Source organism: Dromiciops gliroides, chromosome 4 (assembly GCF_019393635.1).
Source record: "Dromiciops gliroides isolate mDroGli1 chromosome 4, mDroGli1.pri, whole genome shotgun sequence".
Taxonomy (NCBI): domain Eukaryota; kingdom Metazoa; phylum Chordata; class Mammalia; order Microbiotheria; family Microbiotheriidae; genus Dromiciops; species Dromiciops gliroides.
In genome coordinates this window covers 272121144-272135350 of record NC_057864.1, presented here as the reverse complement: position 1 = coordinate 272135350, position 14207 = coordinate 272121144, and the positions used below count along the sequence as shown (strand labels likewise).

Below are 14207 nucleotides of genomic sequence, written 5' to 3'. Positions count from 1 at the left end.
CACCATGATGAGGTCAGGAAACAAAAGAGAAAAAACCCTCTGCCAGTGTCCACTTCCTACTTCGTGTCCTCCTCCCCAAAATGGGAGGCTCCTCAAGTTGATTGGCTGGTAGCCTTGATAGTACCCACGAGCAAATGTCACTCACTTCCTGATGCCAAGGACCTTGACTATAAGGCTTGGTGGAGCTTTCCTACAGTAGCTCTCCAGCAGGTAGTGTCATTCCAATCATTACACCCACAAATCCCCCGCTTTGGACTGGCCTTCCAGGCGTCTTCTAAATGATATTATGGTGGGACCAGGGCAGCTGTCAACCTACCCCCTTTCCTCATTCTTGCTTTGTTACTACTCTACCTCCTTTGAGGATATCTTTTCCACCACTTCCTTTGTAAAATTCATTATTGATAATAGAACCTATTGCATGTTCACCTTGTGTCCTTTCATTGCCCCTAGGTGACCTGTAATTTTGATTCTACGGTGATTGGAATTCTTAGATGGTCTTTAAAATTTCTATGTTTTTCTGGGTAATTTTCTCACTTAGTCATAATAATAACAGCTTGCATTTATATAGTGCTTTAAGGTTTGCAAAGGGCTTTACAGAGATTCTCATCCTTAAAACAACTGTGCAAAGTAGGTATTGTTATCATCCTCATTTTGAAGCTGAAGAAAGTGAGGCTGACTCATATTTGACCTTTGCCCAAGGTCCCATAACTATTAAGTATGTGAGGAAGGATTTTAACTCAAGTCTTCCTGACTCCAAAGCTCTCTGCACTGTTCCACCTAACTGCCTTCTTTGAGCTACAAAAAAAATGTATTTATCTGGGGGGAGTGGTAGTATACTATTGCATATGATCATAGATTTAGAGCAAAAGGGACTTTAGAGGCCATCAGATCTATCCACCTTATTTCACAGAGGAGGAAGCTGAGATGTAAGAGAGGTTAGATGACTTGCCCAGGATATGTCTGAGCCCAGATTTCAGTCTAGGTCTCCCTGACTCCCAAGTCCTGTGCTCTCTAGTTAGTGTGCCATCTAGCTGCCTTACTTCTTGTTGTTTTTTTGGTGAGGCAATTGGAGTTAAGTGACTTGCCCAGGGTCACGCAGCTAGTAAGTGTCAAGTGTCTGAGGCCGGATTTGAACTCACGTACTCCTGAATCCTGTTATAAAGAGGTCCAGGAAAATGAGGCTTGAAAAGGCTATTGGATCTGGGGATTAAGTGGTCACTCCCCTTTGAAAAGAGCGGGAGTAGATGAGGAAGAAGGAGATTTATGAGAACTGGCAAGGAAAGGAAAGAGGAGAGGTGTGAGTGAGCACGGAAGCTTGAGGTTGTAGCCAAGTCAGAGAGAAGTGGGTGTGGGGTGTTTTCCTTTTACAAGAGGGGCCAACCTGAAGGTCAGTGGAAAGTGGCAAAAGGACAACAAGGGCAGAATAATTGCTGGAGTCAGGCCTCAATGATAAATAGAGAAAACCAGGATAAAATAAGAGATCGTGTTGTTAAGACTCCTACTCTGAAAAAGGTCCTTCTCCTTTGCCCAATTGAGACAGGAGAGAGAAGAATGAAGGAGCGGGGGAGGGAGGTACAGGGCTATGTTACAGTAGAGAAATGGACATGACAGCTGACACTGGATGACAGTCGAGGATCCTCTTCTGAGAAATGAGGAAGGTAGAGGAGGTTAACTTGAGGTTATTGAGAAAAGTCTGAGGTTATTAATAATAACAATAGCTCAAACTTATAGCAAGCTTTAAGATTTGCAAAGTATTTTACCTAGAATGTCTTGTTTCATCCTGTGAAGTAGGTGCAGGTACTGTAAGATGGGTGCTCATTTTACAGAAGAGAAAACTGAGGACAAGAGAAGTTAGGGTCTTTCTCAGGGTTCTCCAGACAGTGTTTTAAACAAGTCAGGATTTGAACCCAGCTCTTCCTTACTGCAGAGCTCCATCCACTAAGCAGCACTGCCTCCCAAACAAACGGCACTAATTTGCTCTCTAGTCTAAGAGCATGATTTCCTAACTTTCTGCAATAGTGCTTGATAAATAGCTCCAGATTGCAGAAAGCATCAACCATATAAACCCATCTACATACATACCTTTGAATCTGAGAGTGGCCTGGTAGCCCTGGAGTTGTGTTTTCATTGTCCCAGCAGGCAAAAGTACTCAGATCCTTTTTAAAGGCTTTCTGCTTGGTTGGTTTTTATCGTATCCTTTCATATTTCCAAACCATGATGCTACACTTCGATGAAAGGAACCGGTCTCTGGTTTTATTTCCTTGATGTATGACCAAATTCCAGATTCAGGGCAATGTGGACAAATCAGTAAATTGGAGTAATTGGTATAGAAAACTTTGTGGGAGGAGGAAGGTTATTTCCTCTCCAGGAACCTGATCTTTTGCATCAGCAATTTCTTTTTGTTTGTTGATTCTGTGGCTAAGGCTATACAGACCTTTGGTTAGAGAACTTTTTCTGAGAGACAGAGACAGAACCACAGAATTTCAGTATTGCTGTTGGGGGGGTGGGGGAAATAGGAACAAGAGCTAACAGTGTCAGGCATTAGCCTCATCTCTGGAATTCCTGTCCTTCAAGAAGTTCTTAAAGTAGCAAGGTGTTCATTATTGACTAAAATGAGAGCAGAGAGGACACCAGAGCCAGTCAACAATATCTTCTTTTTGTTGTTGTTGGTTTTTTTTTTGTTTGTTTTTTTTTAGTGAGGCAATTGGGGTTAAGTGACTTGCCCAGGGTCACACAGCTAGTAAGTGTTAAGTGTCTGAGGCCGGATTTGAACTCAGGTACTCCTGACTCCAGGGCCGGTGCTCTATCCACTGCGCCATCTAGCTGCCCCTCAACAATATCTTCTTCATGAGAAGACAGAGCAACTATAAAGACTCCTTCATTTAAGTATTTTGGGTACTATTCATTCTCATCCATATTCTTTCCTATGATAAACAGAATCTGTGTTGGAAGGGATCTCAGGTCTGATCTAGTCTAAAGCCGTACCTGATTAGGAACCCTGGCAGGTAGACAACTTGCCTTAGCTGTAAAATGTCCAGTGAAGGGAACGACATCCTTGGGCACTTCTACTCCTTGCTCCTGGTTCTGCCTCTTCTCTTCTTCTGGTATGACTTGAGGACTAGTGGTTTTAAATTTGGCCTAATGTTTTACCTTCATGGTGAATTCGCCCAATTAAATGTTTTTTCTTTCCATTTTAGTACCTTAACAAGGAATATTCGACATAGGAGAGGAGAAAAAGTGGTTATCAATGTACCAAGTAAGTGATAAAGGAGGTTGGGGGGAGTGTGGATTGTTTTGAAGGAGGGCCAGGGAGAGATGGGAATGAATTAAGGGGAGAGTTTTTTCATTATGTTCATACTTATTTTTCTTAACTGTTGATTCTCAATTGTCTTCCTTTTTAACTACAGTCTTTAAGGACAAGAATACTCCGTTTCCATTTATAGAAACGTTTCCTCAGGATGATGAAGCCACACAAGCAGCTCAACCAAATCATATTTATATGGATGCTATGGGATTTGGGATGGGCAATTGTTGCCTTCAGGTATTGTTCTAAAAGTTTCTGAAATATAAATGCGCTACATATGTCTGTCCTAATCTGTTCATATTTACTGACTTTCTACTTTCTTACTAAGTATTTAATCTTGTTTTCTTCTAAAAGTTAAACTTTTGTCTGGGGCTAAATCTGAAAAACTAGTGTGCCTTTCCATAAAGAAATCTCAAAAAATTTTTTGGCATTAAAAGTAATTTTGATTGCCTGGAATTTCTATAGAAACTGAAGCCAGCCATAGATTTAGCTAGTGAATTCTTGAGCAAAATAACAAATAATTACAGCTTTCTCTTCTTTGCTATAATAAGCTCTGATTCCTGCCCCCCAAACCCTGTCTCAAGGATTTTCTCTTTTGTTGCTTTAGTGTTAGAAATTAGTTTTATACAATAAAAAGAATTGCGGATTTGGAATGGGAGGTCATGAGTTCAAATTTTGGTTCTGCCACTTATCTGAATGACCTTGGTCAAATCTGTTAACCTTTCAGGGCCTCTGTTTCTTCATTTGTAAAACAGGGCAGACTGAACTAAAAGAGTTCTAAAGGCCTTTCTAGCCTTAAATTTATGATCCTGGAGTCAGTTTGAACCAGCAGCACCTTTTCTAGGATATAGTTCCAAATATATCCTAGTCCCTTCTTTGTCCATGCATTCTTTAAAGCCATGAAGTTGAATACTACTATCTGATGTGCGTTTTCTTTCTAGGGGAAAAAAACCAATATCCTGAAAAACTTTTTTTGAAAAAGGTTATTTTTCCCCCCTTTGGACTAGATCACCTTAATAGCCCAGTGTAGCGGTCATTCACAAGCCCAATCCCATTACTGATTGGCCTGGAAACTGACCTACTCCCTTTCTGATGTGCGTGAGTTCAGCCCCTCCTTAGGCAGCCCAGTGGCACCCCCTACTGGAGATTCACCATTTCAAAGCTGGAATGAGTGCCAACTAATTGACATGATGGACATTAGCCCTCCTGCTGCTCAGAACTCCTGAGCTCCAATATTTGAGCTCCGGCCATCCAGCTGCCTCTGACTCCCCAGCAGGAGCCACAGGTGTTGAGTCACCATGCCCAACTTGAAAATGAATTCTTACCAAGAACCCCAGCAATGGCTTGTTCCCACACTGATTCAAGACGGTCAGGCTTTCTGAGGCCAGGGGAAGGGATTCTCTGTGGTCTGTGCCTAGAGAATGTGACCCATTTGAAATGTCAAGGTATATAAACAAGCACTCCACCCACTCCTGGCTTCTAGTTATACTCTCAACCACGATATGAATCATTACGGGACCTGAACGGACCCAAATATCTGACTGCTAATGATCAGACCCATGAACTTTGTGTAGTGGATGGAGTGGTTCCACTTAGGTTAGGAAGGTCTGGGTTCAAATCCTGCTATAGGCACACTAGTTTTGTGACCCTGGGCGAGTCACCTAACCCTAGCTGGCCTCAGTTTTCCCTACCTGTAAAATGATGGGTATGGGCTTGATGACTTTTGAGGTTCCTTCCAGCTCTGAATCAATGATGCCATCTTAACACTTAAGAAAAGCTTTAATATTTAGTGCAAAGAACACTGTTCTAGGAGCCGGAAGACCTGAGTTCTAGACCCATATCTGCCATTGATCATTTGTGTGACTGTGGGCAAGTCATTTGAACACTCTGGGATTCACATTCTTCATAGATTAAGCTGAACTAAATCTCCAAAGTCTTTTCCATCTCCCAAGTTTTATGAGCATAAGTGGTATTCATTTTGTATTACCAGGAATTCTTGTTAAACCCCTTAATGGCCTGAGCAATATCTAAAAGATTAAAAGGACAGTAATATTGCCCAGGTTGTATTTTTTTTTTTTTTTTTGGTCAAATATTGGAGGTTGAATGAGATTGATCAAGGAATCATCCCTCAGACTGTTTTTGTTTAGTCCTAGTCATTTTAGCTGGGTAGAAATCTATGTATGGAAACACCACCTCCCCAGAAAGAAAACTATAGCCCTCTTATTCCATGCTGCCTGTCTGTTCCCTAACTGGAGCTGCCAAATAAATAGCCCATTGACAATACATAAGCCTATACTTATGCCCTTGAATATGTGACTTGGTTTCTATTTAAAAACAATTCTAGGGGGCAGCTAGGTGGCATAGTGGATAAAACACCAGCCTTGCATTCAGGAAGACCTGAGTTCAAGTCCAGCCTCAGACACTTGACACTTACTAGCCATGTGACCCTTGGCAAGTCTTAACTCTCATTGCCCTGCCCAAAAAGAAAACAAAAACAAACAAATAGAAAACAATTCTAATCTAGGAAATACATAACAGTTATCTTCGATATCAGGATTTTTTTTCTATAAAGAGATTGTCAAGATTGAGGGGGCAGGGGCGGCTAGGTGGCGCAGTGGATAAAGCCCACCGGCCCTGGATTCAGGAGTACCTGAGTTCAAATCTGGCCTCAGACACTTGACACTTACTAGCTGTGTGACCCTGGGCAAGTCACTTAACCCCCAATGCCCCGCAAAAAAAATTTTTTTTTTTAATTTAAAAAAAAAGATTGAGGGGGCAGGGGACATAGTTTGAGAATCATACTGGACTTAATGAATGATCTAAACATAATGTGTGAGGCTTCCCAAACAGAAAACATTGGTGAGTAAATTGCCTTATAAGTAAGTACTCACTTCAGAAAATAGGGCCTTTTTAGGATAGGACAATTGAAATTTCAATCCCACATCAAAATTTTTGTATCTTGGTTCCAAAGACTTAGAGATCAGTTAAGCCCTTGAGCTTATTGGTTTTAAAATTAATTCCATGATATTGACAAAGATCTCATTGCTGTTTCTCTGTTTACCATTAACCATTCTAAGGTCTTTGGCCAGTAGCAGCAGAGTTTGGCCCTCCCACAGGGGGAATAGAAGTCCAAAGAAAATGCAAATAAGTGTGCTTGAATTATAATGGAGAAGCATTTTGCCACTTACTGGAGGACAATTTTCCATTCAGCTTAAACTTTAACTTGGACTTAAAACTAATTGTTCCTCAATCCCTCATCCCTTCTACAAATATTCCCATGAAAAAAACTTATGAGGCATAGTTAATGTGTAGACTGTATGAAAGAAGAAAATAAAAGCAGAAACCTGTAGTCACATTTCAGAAGTGAGATATTTGCCATTTCTTAGGCTTAAGGGGAGTTGTCACTGTCCTTACTGAGATTGAATTAGTGCAGGGATATATAACCTCTTTTTGTGTCATAGACCTCTCTGGCAGTCTAAGGAAGTCTTTGTTTTTGTTTTTGTTTTTTAATAAAAGTATTTTGTTATTTTTCAGTTACATGTAGAAATAGTTTTCAACATTTGTTTATATAAGATTTCTAATTTCCAATTTTTCTCCCTTCTGCCCCTCCCCTAGACAGCAGGCAATCTGATATAGGTTATATATACACATAACAACACTAAACACATTTCTGCATTAGTCATGTTATAGGAGAAGGATCAGAGCACAAAGGAAAAAGCTCAAATCAGAAAACCAACAGCATCAAAAACAAAAGAAATAGTATGGTCCAATCAGCATCCATATTCCACAGTCCTTTTTTTTTTTTTTCTGGATTTAGAGAGCCTTTTCCATCTTGTCCTTTGGAACATTCTTGGTTCCGTTGGATTGGTGAGAAGAATCTAGTCTATCACAGTTGATCAACACATAATGTTGATGATACTGTGTATAATGTTCTTCTGGTTCTGTTCATCTCACTCATCATCAGTTCATGCAAGTCCTTCCAGGTTTCTCTGAACTCTTCCTGCTCATCGTTTCTTACAGCACAAGAGAATTCCATTACATTCATATACCACAACTTGTTCAGCCATTCCCCAACTGATGGACATCCCCATAATTTCCAATTCCTTGCCACCACAAAAAGAGCAGCTATAAATATTTTTGTACATGTGGGTCCTTTTCCCTTTTTTATGATCTCTTTGGGAAAAAGACTCAAAAGTAGTATTAATGGGTCAAAGGGTATGCACAACTTTATAGCCCTTTGGGCATAACTCCAAACAAATTGCTCTCCAGAATGGTTGGATCAGTTCACATCTCCAACAACAATGCATTAGTGTTCCAATTTTTCCACAGCTTCTCCAACATTTATTATTTTCCTTTTTTGTCATCTTAGCCAATCTGATAGGTGTCAGGTGGTACCTTAGAGTTGTTTTAATTTGCATCTCTCTAATCAATAGTGATTTAGAGCATTTTTTCATAAGGCTATAGATAGCTTTGATTTCTTCATCAGAAAACTGCCTGTTCGTATCTTTTGACCATTTCTCAATTGGGGAAGGGATAATGTTTTTAAATGCATAAAATATGTAAGATTACAAAGAGAACCAATTACAGGGTGTTTCAAAAGTCCAAGCTTAGAGCTAAATAACGGGACTGTGTTTTTTAAATCACCCTTTATATTAAAGTAGTTATCAAAAATTTTTTTAAAAATGTTCACTGACCTCAGGTTAAGAACTGCCGCCCCCCCCCCCAATTTAATGTATCCCTGGAACCTAGCACATGATGATGGGGCACTTATTGCTTCTTGAATTGAATAACACAAAATATATCTTGACCACATTGCAATTCTTGACTAGTTCTGAGCCTTTGAGGGGGAAAAAAATCATATGCCACTTCTTGTTAATGAGCAGTGAATTGCCAAGTTATGGAAAGGCTTTTTAACACTAGTTTTTCTTTCCAGGAAAACAGCCTGGTTCCTAAGTTTTTTTATAAATTTATAGGGTTTTTTAAAATTAAATTTTGGAGCAAAAACACAAAGCTCCTGACTTGCCTTTTGCCCCTTGATTCTTCCATCTTTCCCACATCTCTCTTTCTTGGTGACCATATTTGTTTTCTTGCCTGTTTGCTTTCCTTTTAATAAAAGCATCAGCAATGTCCAAAGCTGTTCTGACCTTTTTAAGGTGCAGAAACTTTTTTTTCTTCCCCCACCAATGACATGGTCGGCAGTGATGCTTCAGCATGTCCTGGATTGGTGATCTCTACACCAGCACTGGAGTAAGGAGTCCACTTATAATTGGGTAGAGGAAAGGTAAATATGCCACTTTTCAGTGTTGACTCGACCTCAGTTTATTTTCTATGATGAACATTTTTAAGAATTCGAAATGCCAAAGAAAACCAAGTTGCTTATATTCATAAGCCTTTTCCTCCAGTGTTGGTAGATGGCATGTAATCAAGTATCAACCTATAGCAGCTGTCCCACATATGCAGGCTTTTCTAAGAATACAACTTTTTTTAAGCCATAAAATGATTTGATTAATGAAATAACATGTAGGGAAATACTGACTGCAGAAACTACTACTTCATTATAGCAGAGATCATCTTTTGCTCTTACTTACTTTTGTGTGCAAATTTTTGCGTTATTTCTAAGGCATTATTTATCAATTAATACCTAACAGCTACTTTCCCTTTAATCTTATAGCCCTCTCAGATACCTATCCTTTATTTTTATTCTTTATTATTTTGGGGATCCATGTGGTTTATTTTGCCCTTTTCACATTACCTTTTTTATTCAGCCTTAAAGGTATTTTGTGTCATTTTAAAAAACAATAACAACTGTTAGTAACTGTCAGCAAGTCTTTGGTGTCAATAATTAAGAGCTAGAGGTTTTACTTTCTAGGACTTGTTCGCTTTTCCAAATCTACCTGCCTCCTGTGTATGTATGTGTACATTTCATTTGTATTCATTTTGTCATCATTTAGCTTTTATTATGGAAATGAAGTGTCGAGGCTGAGGGTCCATACAAGATTTGTAAGTCTGTGAGACCTGGTGTCTTTTTCATTTTGTTTTCTCTTGGAATTATTATTATAAACATCCAGATAATTTCTTTAAATTGTCATTTAACCTCAGGAGACAGAAATGTTATAAAGGGGGTTAAGATTCACTAGCAGGTTCTGTAGATCCCTTCTAAAAGCAAATCTTAGTAGGGAAAGGCAGGGAAATCTCATTATTCTAAGTAAAATGTTAAATGTAACTAGCTTAACTGGATGTCATGCTGAAAGCGAGAGAAGTTTCTCAGTGGGTGGAAGAGCAAAGTAGTACCTTATGAAATCTTATGAAAAAAGCCAACAGACAAAATTGACTTCTCCAGAAATAGGAGAATCAGTGACCAAATATTTGTTCATCGCTAGGAAAGAAGCATAAGCATGTAATTTTCACCTTCATCATCATATTCATCTAGGGTTCAACAGTTCCCAGGTCTGTTGCAGACTTGATAGTAGATGAGAGTTTGGGAGTTATATTTGGAACTGTATAGGTAATGGGGGAGGGGAGGAAGGAAGGTGTTAGGAAACTGTTTTAGCCTCACTGATTTGATAATTATAACTGCTTTGTCCTGGTCAGTTTTGGTTAGGAATCAAGGGTCATAATTATCTAAGCTTCCTTATTGCTCTTCCTTACTTCATTGGGAAATTGTCAGAATGCTACCTTGTTATCTAAGAATTTATGTTCTCTTTCCTTCTCATTTCTCACTACTCTCATTCAAAAATAAACATGAAAATATATGAATAAATAACACCAAGTGTTAGACTTTGTGCTCGGGTAGAGTGGAAGTGTTGGGATGAGAACAGCTAGAGCAGCAATAAAAATTGGGTTTTGTTAAAGAATAAAATATATTTAGTGGACAGACATCTACAATTTGGATTGAGTGTAAGAGTAGATGGTGTAAAAACTAGTTCATCAGTAAGGAGCTTTTTAAGCAATCCAGCCTAATTAAAATACAATCCAAGTAATTCTTAATATTTAAAGTTTGAGAAGGATGTCATTATGAGTTACCATTCCTGGTAGAAAAGAATGTCCTGAGCAAGATGCTTTTCCACCCCCACCATGTGATTCTATTAGCTCTGTTTCTTAGTTGTAGAAACTTATTAGGTTCAAGTTAAAGCTCAGGCCAGTTAGCACAGAAAAGGACTCTGGAACAAGTCACAATATATTCATTTATCACTTCAGTTAACATTCTGGCGAATGAAAAAAATAAGTGTTACATGTAGATGGCTCAAGACAAGCTTATTACAACATCTGGAGGGAAGAAAAACCAGTTATTCCCAGATTTCCCCAAAATCGACAGTAGACCATAAGAATAAATGTTACAGTCAGTGGCCTTTCTGCACCTTAGGGAGGCCAACTCAATGACATCTTAAACTTAATCTTGTCCTCCTCTTGTATCTTCTCTCAGCTCCAAGGTAGTGATAATATTACCCCCTCAAAAATCAAACAAACAAACAAAAACCCAGGTCCTTATTTCCCTATTAGACATCAAGAGATTCTAACCCAAGTGAAACATTGTATGGACCTTTGCACTAAATTCAGAAATTTATGCCACATACCTGACCACCACTGCAGTTGGACCTTGGTAAAATTGTTTACGTATCTCTGGTCCCCAGGTTTCCTTTTTTTTATACCTTTTCCCCCCATTCATTGGTCCTTGCTCTTATCCAATAACCTTGTATTCTGTCCCTAAACCTACTCTCATGAACATATCTAGTAAAATTCCATTTTAATTATGGTGTATATTGAACTTAGAAAGCCTGGTATGAAGCCTATTCCAGGGGGGATTTGCATTTTAACATTCTGATAGAGCCTTAAGTCCAAGATACAGAAATTATAGAGTTTCAGGCTATCATCAACCTTGGTTGTGAACAGTCTTTTTAATTTTTTAAATTCAGACCAAGCCCAACCCCAGCTGCCACTAAAAATAGTAAACTTGAGTCAACCATTCACTCTGATTCTTATCATCAGTTATGTTTAACTCTTAGTCATTACAAATAAACTAACCAGCTTATTCTACTTTCTTTTTTTTTTAATTTTGTAAATAGTATTTTTTTTCCAATTGCATTAAAAGGGTAGTTTTTCAACACATTCATTTTTATAAGATTTAAGTTCCAAATTTTTTCTCCTTCCCTCCAGACCCCCTTCCCCAAGAATGGCAACAATCTGATATAGGTTATATGTGTTTCAATCATGTAAACATATTTCCACATTAGTCATGTCATGAAAGAAGAAAATAGAACAAAGGGAAAGGAAAAGCCACCACAAAAATGAAAAGAGTAAGCGTCAATCTGCATTTATACTACATATTGTTTCACTGGATGTGGATTATTAATCCTGCTTTCAATACTTGCAATTATTTGTAGTAATCTTAGTATTGGAAAGAAACTATCTTCAAAATTAAAATATTAAAATCCACTTCAAATTGTAAAAATCAGATCATATTTTGAATCCCCTTCCCATTTTCATAAGGCCATCAGGGTCCAAGTTTAAATATGAAAATCAGATATAAAGAGATAATGTGGGAGATGAGATGGTTTTTGTAGAAACAAAATAGGGTTTTCTCCCCTATATATATGTTTGGAATTTCTTCCTTGCCCCCCACTTTGTGTGTGTATACATACATATGTATATACATATATCTTTTTAAAAATCGTGTCTATGTATATGACCCTTTTTTTCAACTAAGAATAACTGTAGTTCTCAAAATGAAAAGCAGAGAATCAAGTTGGAAGGAACCTCAGGAGCTCATTAACCTATACATAAAAGACCCATTCCTGATGTAGCCTTCACTTAAAGACCTTTAGTAAGAGGGAACCCGCTACCTCTGGTGCAGCCCTGTTCCACTGTTGGATAACTCTAAATGTTAGGAAGTTTTTTTTTCCAAACAGGGAAACCCAAATTTACTTCTTTGAAGCTTCCTCCTGTTGTTCCTAGTTCTTCCCTCCAGAGTCAACCAGAACAAATACGTTCCCTCTTGTAAGTGATGGCACTTTAAATTCTTGAAGAGAAGTCATCTACCCTAAGTCTTCTTTTGTCCAGGTTAAACTCTTCCTTTTGGGGGTCAGCTCTCTCTATTAACTTTAACTGTTCTGTCCCTTGCTGTTCAAAGGTTATTTTCTTTGACAGAGAAAACAAGGTAGTTCAGCCTTCTCTGTAGTTGGTTATCTGCCTCAAGCAACAGTCCTGTCTCTTCTTTAGTGCTCTCCTTTTCCCCACTATCACTTTTTTTCTTTAAGAAAAACAATCTTTTTTGTTATTCTTGGCTTTTTTTTAAACCAGCTTCAAATTGTTCTGAACTTTAAAACTCTTGTAAAGCTATGTCAGGCTCTTGTATCCATTCTCTTTTATTAAAGGGCTCTGCTTCCATCTTTTGTTTTTAAAATCTAAGTAGAGCAGTAAAGAATTCTGTGCTTTCTACCCCAGTTTTTTTAGACAACACCTCCTTTTCCTCTTTTTTTTTTTTTTAGTGAGGCAGTTGGGGTTAAGTGACTTGCCCAGGGTCACACAGCTAGTAAGTGTTAAGTGTCTGAGGCCGGATTTGAACTCAGGTACTCCTGAATCCAGGGCCAGTGCTCTATCCACTGTGCCATCTAGCTGCCCCCTCCTTTTCCTCTTAATGAGAGTTGTTTTTCATTATGTCCTCAGAATTTTATCCTTGAGTTTTCCATCTCCTGTGGGCTGACACTTCTTCTGTAAAATCTTAGTCCAAGTTTATATAGTCCTCATAGGAAGCCTTTAAAAAGCCTTTTTCCTCCCACTCCACATCCCCAATCTAGGCCGTGAGTCAGACCAGGTCCAGCTCTCCTTTCCATTTCAGTGACAAATTCTAAGAGTCATTTTTCTCCAAGATTCCTATCATTTACCCCCCTAGTAACCAAGTCTTCCTTCTTGGTAAGAATCTGATCTAGAAAAGAAATGTTTCCCTTCTGGTCTACCTACCTACTTAAGGATGATATTATTCTTAAGGTAAATCAGGAATTACTTCTATTTTAATTTGGGAGAAAGGAATCGTTCCTACAAATGTTTCCTACTGCTATCTCATGTTTCTGTATCAGACTTGCAATCTGTAGCTCAGGCTTCTAGATTTTTTTTTTTTTGGTCCAGGTGATCTAAAATATTCTGATGACAGCTCCTCTTTGATTTCTGCCTCAGATCTTCAACACCCTGATCTTTAGACCATGTTTTCCCTCTGGCTTCTGGGTTTCTTCGCATGATTCTCTTTACTTCATATACAGTGCTAAATTGTGCTGCCTTCCCCCACCTTTTTTATCTGTTTCCTTTTAAATAGGGTGTGTTCTTTCAGTGCCACATTCTTATCATAAGTCTCATCCCACCAAGTCTCAGTGATTCCAGTGAGATCAGATTTTCCTCCTTGTGCTAGGAGGAAGTTTTTGTGGATTGTAGCAAGCCTTAAATGTCAAGGAGGAGCTTAAGAATTCAGGTATTGCAAGGGTAATTAGAGTCCACTCAGTAGAGTGGAAAGAAGTCAAAAGACCCAGGTTTTTGAATCCTTGCTATAACACCTGGGTAGTGGTAAGTGGGGTTATGAACCTCTCCTGGTTTCTTTATTGTAAAATGGCAAGAACAATGCATGACCTTCCTCACCAAAGTGGAGTGGGGAGGATAAAATGGGGAATAATATGAGGGTCCACCCCTGGCACATAGTAAGCACTATATAAATGCTCCCTGTATATGGTTATTACCACATCATCCATTATTAAAGTTTTGTAAGGACCAAATTAGGTATTGAACAGAACCTGTTATTTCATTGGCAAAGGAGAACTCAGAAATGAAGGAACTCTTTCTCTGGATGCAGGATAGCACCTGGTGGTCATTTTTAATCTTACAGAATAGCCTAGACCACTGAGAGGTTAAGTTATTAGTC

General features: G+C 38.6%; 1 protein-coding gene across 1 annotated transcript in view; it reads left to right on the top strand.

Moving 5' to 3' along the window:
* GCLC (glutamate-cysteine ligase catalytic subunit) overlaps positions 1-14207 on the top strand; it is an 80174-nt gene that overhangs the window by 50428 nt on the left and 15539 nt on the right. The window contains 2 exon segments of the mRNA XM_044002231.1: positions 3198-3256; positions 3408-3541. Coding sequence (XP_043858166.1) covers positions 3198-3256; positions 3408-3541 — 193 coding nt within the window.